The following is an 18653-nucleotide window of genomic DNA, read 5'->3' as shown; positions in this document are numbered from 1 at the left end:
GGTGTAAAAGATGTCAGCTCAAAATATTGAGAAGGCACGACAGTAAGTGAGCATCTCCACCTGTTGGGGAGGCCCACTTAAGCTTTGGCATTGTGGCTTTGTGGTGCCTTGGAAGTCATAGACCAAAGGGCACAGGCAATAATGTCAACACACAACAACTGGAGATTATACAAGAGAACTGTTAGTCTTTAATGTGAAACCAGTAAATCAATGCATGTTGTGATCTTTTCTGAGCTACAAATTAAGATAGATCTACTTCATGGCAATTTAAATGAAGTTCTACAGTGGGAACATTGCTCTTATAACATAGAAGAGTTATCATAAACATGATCATGTCATTTTAGCAGTTTGAATAGACCAGGGTTCTCCTTCAACATCCACCCCGGCAAAAGGTGGGAGAGTCCACTGTCAAGAGGACATGTCACAGTCTGTTGGCACTGCACAGCAGCAGCTCCACTACAGTGAATTATTTGAAGAATGGCGATCACAAGATATTTTTGAGGTAAAAGTTGGTACACACATCAGCCGGGTGACATACCATTCATAGAGTGAAACACATCATGCTACAAAACACAACCCGTTACACTCCAGGTTTATAAACAGTGTCCTGTGTATACTAACGATCACGTTACAACTTGTTCTTGTTGTTGTTGTGGTCTTCAGTCCTGAGACTGGTTTGATGCAGCTCTCCATGCTACTCTATCCTGTGCAAGCTTCTTCATCTCCCAGTACCTACTGCAACCTACAGCCTTCTGAATCTGCTTAGTGTATTCATCTCTTGGTCTCCCTCTACGATTTTTAGCCTCCACACTGCCCTCCAATGCTAAATTTGTGATCCCTTGATGCCTCAGAACATGTCCTACCAACCGGTCCCTTCCTCTTCTCCCCAATTCTATTCAATACCACCTCATTAGTTATGTGATCTACCCATCTAATCTTCAGCATTCTTCTGTAGGACCACATTTTGAAAGCTTCTATTCTCTTCTTGTCCAAACTATTTATCGTCCGTGTTTCACTTCCATACATGGGTACACTCCATACAAATACTTTCAGAAACGACTTCCTGACACTTGAATCTATACTCGATGTTAACAAATTTCTCTTCTTCAGAAACGCTTTCGTTGCCATTGCCAGATGACATTTTATATCCTCTCTACTTCAACCATCATCAGTTATTTTGCTCCCCAAATAGCAAAACTCCTTTACTACTTTAAGCGTCTCATTTCCTAATCTAATTCCCTCCGCATCACCAGACTTTATTCAACTACATTCCATTATCCTCGTTTTGTTTTTGTTGATGTTCTTCTTATATGCTCCTTTCAAGACACTGTCCATTCCGTTCAACTGCTCTTCCAAGTCCTTTGCTGTCTCTGACAGAATTACAATGTCATCGGCGAACCTCAAAGATTTTATTTCTTCTCCATGGATTTTAATACCTACTCCGAATTTTTCATTTGTTTCCTTTATTGCTTGCTCAATATACAGATTGAATAACATCAGGGAGAGGCTACAACCCTGTCTTACTCCCTTCCCAACCACTGCTTCCCTTTCATGCCCCTCGACTCTTATAACTGCCCTCTGGTTTCTGTATAAATTGTAATAGCCTTTCGCTCCCTGTATTTTACCGCTGCCACCTTTAGAATTTGAAAGAGAGTATTCCAGTCAACATTGTCAAAAGCTTTCTCTAAGTCTACAAAAGCTAGAAACATAGGTTTGCCTTTCCTTAATCTTTCTTCTAAGATAAGTCATAAGGTCAGTATTGCCTCATGTGTTCCAACATTTCTACGGAATCCAAACTGATCTTCGCCGAGGTCGGCTTCTACCAGTTTTTCCATTCGTCTGTAAAGAATTCGCGTTACTATTTTGCAGCTGTGGCTTATTAAACTGATAGTTCAGTAATTTTCACACCTGTCAACACCTGCTTTCTTTGGGATTGGAATTATTATATTCTTCTTGAAGTCTGAGGGTATTTCGCCTGTCTCATACATCTTGCTCACCAGATGGTAGAGTTTTGTCAGGACTGGCTCTCCCAAGGCCGTCAGTAGTTCTAATGGAATGTTGTCTACTTACCGATAATATAAACAGGAACAATCTCAAACAGGCAGTACAGATTTATTTAGTAGGCGAGTTGTATTTCTTAAACAGGCTACCTCATGCACTCAACCAACGCCCCATTTGTGTTCACTAGCGTCCAATATCTCAGATAGTATAATACATTCAATTTTTGACTAAAATGTTACTAGCAGAACTTGACTACAGTCTATTTTTTCATAACATTACTCAGACATCACCATGTTTTCTTTGAATCCATTAAGTGTTTATCTGGTTTTATGACTGACGTAGTATACATTGTCGACATCTTCAAATTTAGCCCAGTACTCGGGTTACCGATTACTTCAGGTCACTGGACTGGGATTTTGCTTAATAGAATCAGGTAACACCGATCGAATGTTTGAAAAAAATGTGGCATACATCATAAGCAAAACAGCCTTGCTGGTTAATTATATTGACATTTATGCCTTAAATTTTTCTGACAAAACAACTACCCACACCTTTGTACTGCAAAGTGGGATGGAAGACATGTGATGAGTACTGACATACACTGAAGTGCCAAAGAAACTGGTATAGGCATTTGTATTCAAATATCGAGATGTGTAAACAGGCAGAATACAGCGGTGCAGTCAGCAATGCCCATATGAGACAACAAGTGTCCGGAGCAGTTGTTAGCTTACTGCTGTTACAATGGTGTGTTATCAAGATTTAAGTGAGTTTGAATGTGGTGTTACAGTCATTGCATGAGCATGGGACAAAGCTTCTCTGAGGTAGTGATGAAGTGCGGATTTTCCCATACAACCCTTTCACGAGCGTACCTCGAATATAAGGAATCTGGTAAAACTTCAAATATCCAGCATCACTGCAGCTCTTTCCTATGGTGAGCCAGAACTGGTCTGAACATTTTTGGTGGCACAGTTGTTTCATGCTAATGAGGTGGACACACCACAATTGTCCGTTCTTGTGACAGGATACTTTCCGGGACTGGACCAGACTCTGAATGTGGCTCTCCAGCAGGGATACGACTTCCTCAAATCCTGCCCTGAAATGAGATCCATCCTTCATGAAATCCTCCCCACTCCACCAAGAGTGTCTTTCCGCCGTCCACCTAACCTTCGTAGCCTGTTAGTTCATCCCTATGAAATCCCCAAACCACCTTCCCTACCCTCTGGCTCCTATCCTTGTAACCACCCCCGGTGTAAAACATGTCCTATGCACCCTCCTACCACCACCTACTCCAGTCCTGTAACCCGGAAGGTGTACGCGATCAAAGGCAGAGCCACATGTGAAAGCACCCACGTGATTTACCAACTGACCTGCCTACACTGTGATGCATTCTATGTGGGAATGACCAGCAACAAACTGTCCACTCGCATGAATGGACACAGGCAGACAGTGTTCGTTGGTAATGAGGATCACCCTGTGGCTAAACATGCCTTGGTACACGGCCAGCACATCTTGGCACAGTGTTACACCGTCCGGGTTATCTGGATACTTCCCACCAACACCAACCTATCTGAACTCCGGAGATGGGAACTTGCTCTTCAATATATTCTCTCTTCCCGTTACCCACCAGGCCTCAATCTCCGCTAATTTCAAGTTGCCGCCACTCACACCTCACCTGTCATTCAACATCATCTTTGCCTCTGCACTTCCGCCTCGACTGACATCTCTGCCCAAACTCTTTGTCTTTAAATATGTCTGCTTGTGTCTGCATATGTGTGGATGGATATGTGTGTGTGTGCGCGAGTGTATACCCTTCCTTTTTTCCCCCTAAGGTAAGTCTTTCCGCTCCCGGGATTGGAATGACTCCTTACCCTCTCCCTTAAAACCCACATCCTTTCGTCTTTCCCTCTCCTTCCCTCTTTGCTGATGAGGCAACAGTTTGTTGCAAAAGCTTGAATTTTGTGTGTATGTTTGTGTGTCTGTCGACCTGCCAGCACTTTCATTTGGTAAGTCACATCATCTTTGTTTTTAGGTATATTTTTCCTACGTGGAATGTTTCCCTTTAAAACTGTTGCCTCATCAGGAAAGAGGGAAGGAGAGGGAAAGACGAAAGGATGTGGGTTTTAAGGGAGAGGGTAAGGAGTCATTCCAATCCCGGGAGCGGAAAGACTCACCCTAGGGGAAAAAAAGGACGTGGTCTTTAAATATGTCTGCTTGTGTCTGTATATGTATGGATGGATATGTGTGTGTGTGCGCGAGTGTGTACCCGTCCTTTTTTCCCCCTAGGGTGAGTCTTTCCGCTCCCGGGATTGGAATGACTCCTTACCCTCTCCCTTAAAACCCACATCCTTTCGTCTTTCCCTCTCCTTCCCTCTTTCCTGATGAGGCAACAGTTTGTTGCGAAAGCTTGAATTTTGTGTGTATGTATGTTTGTGTGTCTGTCGACCTGCCAGCACTTTCATTTGGTAAGTCACATCATCTTTGTTTTTAGGTATATTTTTCCTACGTGGAATGTTTCCCTCTATTACACAAAGATGAGGTGACTTACCGAACGAAAGCGCTGGCAGGTCGATAGACACACAAACAAACACAAACATACACGCAAAATTCAAGCTTTCGCAACAAACTGTTGCCTCATCAGGAAAGAGGGAAGGAGAGGGAAAGACGAAAGGAAATGGGTTTTAAGGGAGAGGGTAAGGAGTCATTCCAATCCCGGGAGTGGAAAGACTTACCTTAGGGGGGAAAAAAGGAAGGGTATACACTCGCACGGACACACATATCCATCCACACATATGCAGACACAAGCAGACATATTTAAAAACTTGTGTCTGTATGTGTGGATGGATATGTGTGTGTGTGCGCGAGTGTATACCTGTCCTTTTTTCCCCCTAAGGTAAGTCTTTCCGCTCCCGGGATTGGAATGACTCCTTACCCTCTCCCTTAAAACCCACTTCCTTTCGTCTTTCCCTCTCCTTCCCTCTTTCCTGATGATGCAACAGTTTGTTGCGAAAGCTTGAATTTTGTGTGTATGTTTGTGTTTGTTTGTGTGTCTATCGACCTGCCAGCGCTTTCGTTCGGTAAGTCACCTCATATTTGTTTTTTATATATAATTTTTCCCACGTGGAATGTTTCCCTCCATTTTTTATATATATATATATATATATATATATATATATATATATATATATATATATATATATATATATATATATATATCTTCAACTTTTGTGGTCCTGTCCTCCTCAGTTGCGCGTAATACTACGGTATATTGATAATTTTTACTTATGGACCGTCTGACAGCAACTGAATAAAACACAATTTTAGTGCCATACGCGTTTCGCCTTTATTTTCTGCAAGGCATCATCAGTGGCAGGTTGCATAGACAGTTTCTTACATATTACTTTTCTGTTGCATTTTTGGTGTTGTTGTTCTTCCTATGAGCGCCAATTTGCTATTTTTTCCGCATTCCACAGCACTATGAACTGAACGCTTGTTTCAATTCAATGATGATGTCTTGCAGAAAATAAAGGCGAAACGCGTATGGCACTAAAATTGTGTTTTATTCAGTCACTGTCAGACGGTCCATAAGTGAAATATATATAGAGAGAGAGAGAGAGAGAGAGAGAAAGATATGGCTTAAGGGGGGTAGGATGTCAAGCGGGCCAACTTGGAGCAGGAGAGGCACCCCAGGACATTTTAATTTCCACTGTTTATCCTTTTACAAAAAAAAAAAAAAAAAAAAAAAAAAAAAAAAAAAAAAAAAAAAAAAAAAAAAAAAAAAAAAAATAATCATAAAACTTTGTCAGCATGACCAGGAAGGATTCAGAATTCACACTCATAGCAGAGGAAGTTTGAAAACATAACTTAATAATTTTCTTTACGTTCTTTACGTTCACAAATTTCATCTTTTTTTCACTTACTAGTGGCAGCATTTGTTGCTATAGGTACACTTTTCTTCATAAGTAAGAGAAGCATACAAACCATACTTAAAGGTGTATGAAACTCGAATTTTCCAAATCTATTAAAAACTGTAGTAAAAAATGAGCTAATTAACTATAAAATTTGTGTTTTTCTAAACATAAAGTTTAAAATATAACAGTTCATTTGTTTCTTCATAAATTAAATAAATTCTAGAGTTTCATGCACCTGTGAGTATGGTATGTATGCTGTGCAAAATTCATCGAAGAATCTCTCTAACCTATGAAGAAAAGTGTACCTATAGCAACAAATGCAGCCATTAGTAAGTGAAAAAATGATGAAATTTCACATATAAAAAAATTTATTTTGTTATGTTTTTGAACGTCCACTGCAATGAGTGTGAATCCTGAATCCTTCCTAGTGATGCTGACAAAGTTTTATGAATTTATTTGTAAAAGTGTAGACACTGGGAATTAAAATGTCCTGAGATGCCTCTCCTGCTCCAAGTCGGCCCGTTTGATATCCTACCTCCCTTAATTTATTTAGTGCTAAAGAAACTACCAACGCTTATGCAGTCAGTCATCAAAAGAATTTTTCGACAAATATTTACAAAACACTTGTAATAATGTTTGTGGATATTAACAAATTAAATTTCAAACTCTCGAAAGGCATGCATGTGGTCAAAAATCACTGAATTACTCCTAATTTCTTGTTGAATGGGATCACCTATCTAAGTGCCGTATTTTGTTTTACTATTATTTCCTGTATTAACCACTAGTAACTAGTTCTTGTCAGGTGTGTACATACTGTATTGTTGCAACTGATGAAATTTATAATAAATTAGCTGCAATCAGTTGCCTTTATAGGCATTTATTATTCTGCGATGACGTTTCAAGATGCCTGGCATCCCATCATCAGAATTTTATGAGGGCTATTCAGAAAGCAGGGAACGTTTCAGCATTTAAAAAAAAAGGCCCTAAGTACAAGAAATACAATTTATTATATACATCTGAAAGAGCGACTGACATACTACTTTTCCACATAGTCACCAACACACTGAGGTACTTATCATAGCGGTGGACAAGCTTCGAAAGACCTTCGTCGTAAAATTCTGCCACCTGAGGCTTCAACCAGTGAGTCACGCTCCTGGAGTTCCGTGTTGTCATCAAAGTGCTGCGTTGCAAGCCAGTTCTTCATCTTGGGAAACAAGTGGAAGTCGTTTGGTGCAAGATCGGGGCTGTAGGGCAGATGAGGGAAAATTTCCATTTGAATGAATTAAGGAGTTCATTAGTGCGGTTTGATGTGTGAGGTCGGGCACTGTCGTGCAAAAACAAAATTTTGGATGTCAGCTTTCCTCAGCATTTTGAACTGCTCTTCCTAGGCTGTGCAAAGTTTGACAGTATCGAGCCAAATTTATGCTTGTTCCACGTTCGAGAAAATCAATAAGAAACACATCTTGCATATCCCAAAACACTGTCGCGATCAACTTCCTTGCTGACAAGGTTAGCAAAAGTTTTCTTGGTTTCTGGGGGAACCTTGTGTGCGCCCACTCCATGGACTAAAATTTTGTCTCGTAATTGATGTGTTTCACCCAAGTCTCATCACCAGTGATGATTCAATCCAGTAATGAATCACCATGTTTGTGGTAGGCCTCCACAATGTCAATGTTGTCCCCATTCACTGTTCTTTATGGTGCTCTGTAAGCATTTTGGCCACCCATTGTGCACAAAATTTGTGGTAGCCTAGCTTTTGAGTGACAATTTCAAAGAACAAAGTCGGAGAAACTTGTGGAAAAGAAAGTGAAAGCTCCGTTATTGTGAAGCGATGGTTTTCACGAATCGTTTCATCAACTTTAGCGACAAGATCGTCAGTCACAATGCTCGGGCATCCACTCTTCTCTTCATCATGAACAATGGTTCGGTCATTTTTAAACTGATTGCACCATTTCCTTATGGAACATTCACTCATTACATTGTTTCCATACACTTTGCACAGTTCATGATAAATTTCTGTAGGTTTTACGTTTTTTGCCAACAAAAACTGTACCACAGACCACACTTCACAACTGGTGGGATTTTTGATTGCAGCACACATTTCAAATTCGAATATGGAAAAAACAAGACACACAGAGACGTTCTTGCTGTCACGGATGGATGCTGACTGAGCTGCGAAGCACGCACATTCAAAAATATAGGCGATCAGCAGGCGCCTAGCGGTGTCAGATGGAAACGTTCCTTACTTTCTAAATAGCCCTCATACATTTATTTAAATATCATAAATATTGCTTTCTTTGCTACTGGCACTGCAGAATTTTGAAATTAAGGTTTTTAAGGCAGCTATTATAAAACATCGTAAGTGAACAAACAATGTACATAATGCATAAATAAATGGAAACATCTGAAAATGGAAGTGAATGTACTCTTGAAAACGTGTTTTGAGGCATAATTTGTTGGCACTGCATGGCAAGAAAGGAATGTCATTCATATCAGAGTGTTACCCCTTTAGCATGGACATTACTATTTAGACTTTATGTGATAGTTCAGCTGTTGTTGTGTTATATGACAAGGCAGCCCTCAAGCTTAAGTAAGTACATGGATCAGGCTCATGGGTCACCTAAGGTTGCCCACGCTTGCTCTGGGGTACATATTTTTTGTGCTGTAGTAGTGAATTTAGATGCTGTGACTTAAATTAAGGAATGAAGTGTCCTACCTCACAGAAAAATTAGTACATCCTGAAGAACAAACTCCTTTTATAGGAATTTGCATATTTTCTCTTAGCAAGACAACAGTGTTGAGCAGACAGCAATTTCATTAATGTAGATAATGTGTGTTAAATTCATATCAGCGAACTGAGATTTTACTTTTACCAATACCTCTGAGGACAATCATTATTAGTTGCTATTTTTATTGTGAACACCTACTAGATAGATAACCAACTGCTACACTTCTGCTATTAACATATAGTGGATGGGTATTCCATTTTATAGCTGGGCCAAGAATTGAGATCAACTACATTTTTATAACACTTAGCAATAAGTGCTTCTTTACAACACTACAGAAAGTCAATTGCAACAGAGCCTCCCATAGTCTGTAGGTCCCCTATCCGGGCAAACTGTTTTCCAATGGAATGTCTGGCACTGTTTTGTAAATACTATTAGCACCACTTCTTACAGAAGGAGGAAAGTGGCACAGGAAAGCAAGTCAGTCTGGGAATATTTTGGATTTCTTGAAAAAATTGCCTTTCAAGTTTCATTTTCCTTCACTCTTTCAAGTACTCTACCAGTACAATGTCAACAGTGCCTACATCCCAAAACAGTGTGTCTTTCAGGATAGAAGCAGCTCATTCAAGTAAAAGCCACTGACAAGTGATGCCTTCCTTCTCTGCTGAACACACCAATTTATCCATGCAAAAATGTTAACTGATGGGGAACATGGGAAGTGAACCACGTATGTGGTCGCTGTAGAGCCTCTGAGGGGAGGGTGCAGCTGCTTCAGCCTTCAGCCAGAGTGGACAGCTTCTGCTGTCCACCTCTGGCCCTGCTCACCCAGGACCAGCCACCTGCCACTCGAACGTGAACCACCACCTCTCCCAGCCCCTATTCCTTTATTATTGTTGACCAAACTCCTAGGATTTCAGTCAGTCATTTGCTCCATTCCCCGGGTAAGTGCTTTCTGTATTCCATATATGAAGAATATATCCTGAGTCCAATGAATTTTAACTCCATTATTTCACCACCTCCCTTCCAAGGCTCACCCATTCCACTCCACATCCTGCAGAGTCAACCAATTCCTCTAATATCTGATAGTTTATTTCATTTTTTCAGATACTCAGAGGAAAGAATACATATGACATGGCTATACACAAGTTACAGCGACTTAATCTAAGTTTGTAAACAATCATACAAATACTTATATGTATGTGTGAATGAGACATGCATGCAACAATAATAATAAAGTCAGAAAACAAAAGTGTGTTACCTGATCATGCATTGTTGAATGATTTTTACATAATTCCATCATAATTTCATAGAACAGTTCCTTGTAGTGCTCATCACCCAGGCCACCCTCCACAAGAATGTCCAACTTGGCAATCATTTCATCTTCGAACTGCAGTTATAGACCACACAAATCATCAGAAAAGATTGACCAACCATTGTATAAGAAATAAATAGAACAAACAGAATTTTATAAAACTCTACACGCTAATATGTTGGAGCAAAGTAGATACAACTAGAAATAAACAGCAAAAATCTTCTTCCAATACACATGTAATGGGCAATAACTGTCAATCAATACAATGAGGTAACAAAAGTCTACGGTGCGGACTTATCATTTTTTAATTTTTTAATTGATGACACTTGTTGCTCAACCTTCAGTTTAGCACATAGTTACTTTAAATGTTCAAAATGTTCACCATTGGCAGCTATACACATAACAGAAAGACAAGTGGTTGCCGCAACTACATCAGTCAATGTTACAGTGGAAATCACTGCACATGTCGCTGTAATCTCCTGGTGAAGTCCCTAAAGCGTGCATAGTTTACGTCGATAGACCTTATCTTTTACAGTTTGCCATATCAATGGGCCCTCTTTGTCCAATCCAATGCCCTGGAAAATTGTCATCTGGCAAAGCTTGTATGGCTAGGTGGTAGTGTGGTAGCACCCCACACTGTTGGTAGAAGATCTCTTCATCAGCTCCATAAAGTGGATGTATACCAGACAAAATTGATGTGCGTAACATTTCCAGGTACACTTCTCCAATGACATCAAAGAAAAAGGGTCCTCCTAAGCCCCTAGATGATAGTCCGCACCCCATATGAACCCCTGGTAGATTGATCGCTTTATCCACATAAACATGTGGATTTACAGGTGCCCAGTACACACTGTGATGCCGATTCACAGTTCCATTAAGTTTAAATTGTGTCTCGTCACTCCACACTATGTTCATCACAAATTGTTCGTCATCAGTTACCATTTGCTGATACCATTCACAAAATTGCATTTGGCGATCAGGATGTAATCATCATTAATTGCTTGCAGTAATCGTGAAATGTAAACTTTCCACTTTGCAGCTTTCAGAATTCTTCACACACTTTTACTGCTAACCCTCACTTTACTTGCACATTGCATAGCAGACTTCTGTGGAGAATTAACATGAGAGCCGACGAAGCAGGACTTATAGCTGTATGCTGTCTTCCTGATATTCCTTTGTGAATATCACAAATCGTTCCATGCAATTCACCCTCATCAATGATACATTTAATTGTCAAGTGGGTTGGCAATTCTGTTTCAAACTCGTGCTTCCACTGATGTTGCACTTCCAATGACATTATCAAACTTGAAAAACCACTTCACAACACATTTTTGTTGCTCGAATGTCAAGTGAGCTCCAGCCATCTTGTTTTCTCAATACAGAGATAAAAGTACCAACATCTGTTGAGCCAAAGACCATACTACAACACACTCTTAACTCAAACTGAACGACAATACCTATATCTCGATAGAGCCTGACAAAGAGTGTAAACATTTTTCTGGCAGACTCTGTAGTCTGTATTGTCACAAAAGTACTAATATTATACTCATCTTGGGTGACATTTAGCAGCAGCTGGTCATTCATCAAAATTCAGAACAGAACTAAGCACAAGCTTCCAAACCTGACCATACTAAAATTTTACTGTTTGGACGATGCATTCAGGACAGAGAAAGTAGAATGAATGTAGAGAGATGGAAAATGCCTTTGAATAATTGTAGGACTGAAAACATGTGGAAATGGTTACTCTGTATTAAGAAGCAACGAAAACACTACATAAATATCCCAATACATTGGAATGGAAATGAAGTCCCATGCTTCTTTACAGAGCGTAGGGGAACGATGCGGGAGACCCACACCGCCTTACTAGGCAAGGTCCTAATGGAGGTGGTTTTGCCGTTGCCTTCCTCCGACCGTAATGGGGATGAACTATGATGATGAAGACGACACAACACCACCCAGTCATCTCGAGGCAGGAAAAATCTCTGACCCCGCCAGGAATCGAACCCGGGACCCCGTGCTCGGGAAGTGAGAACGGATACCGCGAGACCACGAGGGCGGACCCCAATACATTAGTCTCCGACTAATGAATTAATATATCAAATGTAGACATTCAAACTAAAAAAATCACAAGAAGAATCAACACATCTTCAAGATTTTAAAGATAAAAATACAGAAAAGCCTTACTGAGCCAACGAAAAGACAACATAGTTAAAGAATGTGTAGTATTGAGAAAAAAGAAAAAGAACACCAACAGGAATAATGAACTGTAAACAGTTATTCTCACCAAGTGCTCCAATGGTGGCTGAATTCAAATCAAGAAGAAAATGATACTATCGGTGAAAAACAGTTATGGACAGTTTTCACGACTTTATTGGTGTTACTGTCTTTTCTTACTCAAAAGGGTTATTTAATTGCTGTTGCTTTATTAGAATGCACATAATTTAAATTTTGGGGATACTATTTTATATTTGTCATGGTATACATGTTTTCAAAATTTATCGAACTATATCTTACTAGAAAATTGTTGATTTTGAAAATAGAATGGGATTGTCCCACACATCGAGGAACACTGGAAACAGTAATGTCAGATAATGGTCCAAGTTTGGTTCATAATCAATCATTTATTGCAAGATCAGCAATGAAACACATTTTAATGACTGCTTACCACCCATCTAGTAATCCTGCAATGAGATGCACGAGAGAAATTGGTAGGGTGTGCAGTAGTAGTCACAAACCCCATCTTGGATTAAGTGCATAATCAATTTTGAAGACACAATGACCAGTTTGTAACACCCACCCATGGGATTTTCACCACATGAAATACTATTTGACATAAAACCAGCTAATCTTATAAAGGAATTATTTAAATTTCCAGACTTTAGACATATTTTTGTGCAAGAAAGAAGTGCCATTGTAAAAGACATAATGAAGAAACAAGGTGAATCACAAAAAAGAAGACCTTATGCTAGATTGAAAGTGACACAGTCGAAGACAGGAGATTTGGTTTTAGCAAGATAAGGAAAAGGATACATTGCTACTCGCCATAAAGATGACACATTGACTTGCAGACAGGCACAACAAAAAGAATTAACACTTTTAGCTTTTGGCCAAACAATTCTTCAGAAAACGAAACACAGACATGGGGAGATGGGGAGGAGGGAAGGGAAGTGGAAAAGGAGATGAGTACAGAAGGGTAAAGACAGGCAGGTGTGTTGGGAGGGGCAGATTACAATTAGAGTAAGGGGCATGAACAGAGAGATGATAAGACAGAGGGAGGTGGAACTGTTGGGTGGAGGGTGTGGGGACAGTAGGTTACCATAGGTTACCTCCGGGATGATTTTGAGAGTGGAGACTGTGTCGTAAGGACAACTTCCATTTGTGCAGTTCAGAAAAGCTAGTGGTAGAGGTGAGTATCCAGGTGCCCCAGGCTGTGAAGCAGCCACTGAAATCTAGCATGTTATGTTCAACTGATTGTTGTGCCACAGGGTGGTCTACTTTGGTCTAGGCCATTGTTTGGCTGTGGCTATTCATCCTGATGGACAGTTAATTACTAGTCATAAAAATATAAAAAACTGTGCCCTGATTACAGCGGAGCTGACATGTGACATGACTGCTTTCACAGGTGGAACTGCCTCTGATGGGTTAGGGTAAGCCCGAGACAGGTCTGGAATAGGAAACGCAGGGTGGCTGGATTGGGCAGGTTGTGCACCTGGGTTGGAATTCGGAATTACCTACAAACAAATCTGGTGTCCAGCTATGGGCACCCACATGGCACCATCCTATGACAACCTATTCATGGTCCATCTAGAGGAAGCCCTCCTAAACACCCAGACTCTTAACCCATCACCTGGTTCAGATTCATTGATGACATCTTTGCTATCTGTATTGAAGGTGAAGACACCCTATCCACATTCCTCCAGAACCTCAACAACTTCTGTCCTATTTGCTTTACCTGGCCCTACTCAACCCAACAAGCCACCTTCCTAGTTGTTGACCTCCACCTCAAAGATGGCTACATCAGTACCTCCGTCCATATCAAACCTACTAACCACCAGCAATACCTTCGCTTTGACAGCTGCCACCCGTTCCATTCCAAGAAGTCCCGTACAGCCTAGCCACCTGTGGACATCACATCTGCAGTGGCAAGCAGTCCCTCTCGAAATATACTGAGGGTCTCACAGAAGCCTAACTATCCTCCCAACCTTGTACAAAAACAAATATCCCGTGCCTTATCTTTCCTGTCTCCCACCACCTCCAAAACTCCCACCATCTGGCCACAGAGGAGCATTCCCCTCAGTACCACCCAGGACTAGAGCAACTGAATTACATTCTCCGCCAGAGTATCAATTACCTCTTGTCGTGCCCTGAAATGAGAAATGTCATGCCCACTATCCTTTCCATCCCTCCCAAAGTGGTATTCTGTCATCCACCCAACCCACGCAATATACTCGTCCATCCTTACACAACCCCTGCTCCCAATCCCTTACCACATGTCCATATTCCTGAAATAGACCTAGATGAAAGGCCTGTCCCACACATACTCCTAACACCAGCTACTCCAGTCCAGTCACTAACCTCACCTATCCCACCAAAGGCAGGGCTACCTGTGAAACCAGTCATGTGGTCTACAAGTTAAGCTCCAACCATTGTGCTGCATTCTATGTAGGCATGACAACCAACAAGCTGTCTGTCCACACACATGAATGGCCACCAACAAACCATGGCCACGAAACAAGTGGGCCATCCTGTTACTGAACACACTGCCAAATATGACATCCTTTATTTCAATGACTGCTGCATGGCCTGTGCCATATGGATCCTTCTCGCCAACACCAGCTTTTCTGAATTGCACAGGTGGGAACTTTCCCTGCAATACAGCCTATGTTCCTGTAACCCTCCTGGCCTCAAACTTCGTTAGTCACTGTCCCCGCCCATGCAGCCCCTTCCCTGTTCCCATTCCAGCACTACACAGCCGTCATTCCATCACCACAACTAGTCTTTTTCTGTCTTCTTTTCCGCCTCTCCCTGCTCCCCCTTCCAACCACTGCCCCGGCCCTCCATCTAACCTGCAGCCCTTCACTGTCCGTCATCCCCACCGTACAATCCCTCACCCTCCCCACCCCAGCTTCCTCCTTACCCCCACACAGTCACCACTCCCATCATGCACTGGTGTTGCTGCTCACAGTGTCGTTTCAGTTGCCTGAGACTGCAGTCATGTGCGTGACTAGTGTTTGCGCGCGTGCACCTGTGTGTGTGTGTGTGTGTGTGTGTGTGTGTGTGTGTGTGTGTGTGTTTGTTTGGGGATGCACATGGAACATTTAATGTTGATTTTCAGGTTATTTTAGGTATGGTGTGATTATTTAGCACAATAGTGTTCATTATGGATGACACAAAGCAAACACATAAAGTATTACTTCAAAAATTGTCAGAGAGGACATATATTTTCTACTAGGGACAGTCAGAATCATAAATAGCAGCTCGTGTACCACTCACACCAGTGTTGCCAGTTATCAGGATAGGTAAGGACTGCAGCATAAGGTGCAGGACACAGACAAATAGCACACTGGCATGCGCACACACACACGCATGCGCACACACACACGCATGCGCACACACACACACACACACACACACACACACACACACACACACACAGACACATAAAATTTTCTATTGTAGAGATGGATATTAAGGTACTATTTTCACAATGCTCTTAGCCAGTTGTGAAATAAGGATATTCTGATGGAATGCTCAGATTTCTTCATGGATTATTAGGATGTGTTACGGTTTTTGGATGATTATTATTATTATTATTATATTTATTGTGTTAGATGGACAAAGAGTACATTATATTGTGAGTTGAGTTGGAGTGTGCTGAAGGATACAACGATGATGATGATGACAGGATTAGGAATTTTTAAAGTCAAGAAAGGTAGTGTGTGAGTGTGACTTCAGCTGCCAGAGACTTCAGCCATGTGTATGTGAGCTGCGTTTGTTTGTTTGTTTGTGTGTGTGTGTGTGTGTGTGTGTGTGTGTGGTCTATTTTTGACAAAGGCCTCGTTGGCCAAAAGCTGATTTTGTGAAAGTCTTTTTGTTGTGCCTATCTGCGACTCAGCATCTACGCTATATGGTGAGTAGCAACTATCCATTGCACAGTATTGTTGAAAAGTAGTATACTGCATCAACTGAAAAATGTGGAATATATTTACAGAAAAGTATTTGTAACTTTGTGAGCAAATAAAAGTGTTGTCATCGACAAGAGAAAACATAGTGTGCTAGTTGTAGATCTGATGGTACTGTAATGTAAAGAAATTGTAATCTGATAATTTCATTACTGCAAGCATGTGGGATACACTCTCATGGCCTCTTTTCAGCTTTTAATTTTAGTGATTTTTTTTTCACATCCTCCATTAGCAACTAATGCTGCTTGACTTGACTGTTATTCAATGGTGTGTATTTATATACGACTGCATTGTACAAACTCTTGTGTTTATTTAGTGTCGTGCATGAGAATGTTCAATCGAATATATCTGTTTATGAGTGTGCCTACTACCTTCTGCTTCTTTAAAATACTTTCTGGCCCCCCTCCTAACTTCCCACATAACTTTCTATATAGTACCTATCATTCATTTCTGTTACAAAACCTCAACCTTTAATTTTAACATTCTTACATTCACTGTTCTTTAACTTTCCTTTTTTTTCATTCCTTTAGCCTCTCAACCATATGATCATGAATCCCTGCCAATTCTAAAAATTCTCCTTTGCCCTATCTAACCTCGTCACACATCATCTTTTTGAAATCTTGACAGGCAAATGCTATTCCACCTAATGGGATCCATTAAAATGGACATTCTGAGCTGTCATCCATTCTACTGCAAAAACCTCTACTTTTCCCAATCCCATCAGTGATCCGGTCACTCATAAGCACAAAATCCTAGGTCCATCCATACTTGAGAACCTACACTACTTCCCACAAATACTTCTACTCTGTAAGCACAGCTTCCTGAATGATATCTGCTTGCCCTTTAACAGTTGGAACACCATCTGAGGAAGCTGTCGTAGCTACACCTGTCCTATGCCACCCCTCACTCACTCTCACACACACACACACACACACACACACACACACACACACACACACACACACACACACACACACACACCAATCCCTCACAGTTCTCCAACCATTCCTTAAAGACTTATTCCGCTTTCTACATCCCCAAAAAACTTTCTCCACCCCTATGAAACACACTGTTCCTGAGCAACCATTGCATAACACTATTTCATCTACCGCTACGTCTATACTCTGCAAACCACCATGAGGCGCATGGCAGACAGTACACCTCTTTGCATCAGTTATTAGGCTTTTTTCCTGTTCCATTCACATATGGAACACAGGAAGAACAATTGTTTGAATCCCTCTGCGCATGCAGTAATTATTCCAATCTTATCATCACGATCCCTGTGCAAGCGATAAATATGTCATTGTAATATATTCGCAGAGTTATCATTTAATGCTGGCTCCTAAAACTTTGTTAACAGACTTTCTCAGGATAGTTTATGTCTGTCTCCAAGAGTCTTCCACTTCAGTTCCTTCAGAATCTCTGTGACACTCTCCCATGGATTAAACAAACCTGTTATCATTCATGCTGCCCCTCTCTGTATACGTTCAGTATCTGCTGTTAGTCCTATCTGGTACGGGTCCCAAACATTTGAGCAATATTCTAGGATGGGTTGCATGAGTGATTTTTAAGCAGTCTCTTTTTGCAGACTGATTGCACTTCCCCAGTATTCTACCATAAACGAAAGTCGACCACCTGCTTTACCCACAACTGAACCTTAGTATCTGGTACGGGTCCCAAACATTTGAGCAATATTCTAGGATGGGTTGCATGAGTGATTTTTAAGCAGTCTCTTTTTGCAGACTGATTGCACTTCCCCAGTATTCTACCATAAACGAAAGTCGACCACCTGCTTTACCCACAACTGAACCTTAGTAATCATTTCATTTCATACCCCTACGAAGTGTTACACCCATATATTTGTATGAGTTGGCCATTTCCAACAGTGATTCATTGATATTAGACTTATAGGATATTACATTTTTCCATTTTGTGAAGTGCACAATTTTACATTTTTGGACAGTTAGAGGATGTTGCAAACCTCTGCACCATGTTAAAATCTTATCAAGATCTGACAATATTTATGCAGCTTCTCTCAGAAAGTACATTATAGATAACTGTTTCATTTGCAAAAGCCTGATTTTATTATTAATTTTGTCTGCATGGTCATTAATATACAACATAAACAGCAAGGGTCTCAATACACTTCCCTGGGGCACACCTGAAGTTACTTTTACATCTGTCGATGAGACTCTATCCAAGATAACAAACATGCTGTGTTCTCCCTGCCAAAAAGTCCTCAATCCAGTCGTAAATTTCTTTTAATACCCCATATGATTGTACTTTTGACAATAAGCGTAGTTTCGGTACTGAGTCAATTGCTTTTCGAATGTCAAGAAACAGTGCATCTACCTTGTTGCCTTGATCCAAGGCTTTCAGTATGTCATGTAAAAAGTGTGAATTACGTTTCACATGATCGATGTCTTCGAAAACCATACTGGTTGACATTGAGGAGGTCATTCTGTTCAAGGTACCTCATTATGTTAGATCTCAGAATATCTTCTAAGATTCTGCAACAAATCGG

The 18653-nt window shown here is 40.8% G+C and overlaps 1 protein-coding gene across 1 annotated transcript in view; it reads right to left on the bottom strand.

Annotated features, from left to right (window-relative positions):
* The window catches only part of LOC126473544 (dedicator of cytokinesis protein 1), a 420590-nt gene that overhangs the window by 164109 nt on the left and 237828 nt on the right, over window positions 1-18653 (bottom strand). The window contains exon 22 of the mRNA XM_050100670.1: window positions 9894-10022. Coding sequence (XP_049956627.1) covers window positions 9894-10022 — 129 coding nt within the window. The remainder of the gene's footprint in view (window positions 1-9893; window positions 10023-18653) is intronic.

Source organism: Schistocerca serialis, chromosome 4 (assembly GCF_023864345.2).
Source record: "Schistocerca serialis cubense isolate TAMUIC-IGC-003099 chromosome 4, iqSchSeri2.2, whole genome shotgun sequence".
Taxonomy (NCBI): domain Eukaryota; kingdom Metazoa; phylum Arthropoda; class Insecta; order Orthoptera; family Acrididae; genus Schistocerca; species Schistocerca serialis.
Note: the sequence above shows the minus strand (reverse complement) of the source record. Positions and strands in the feature narration are given on the sequence as shown.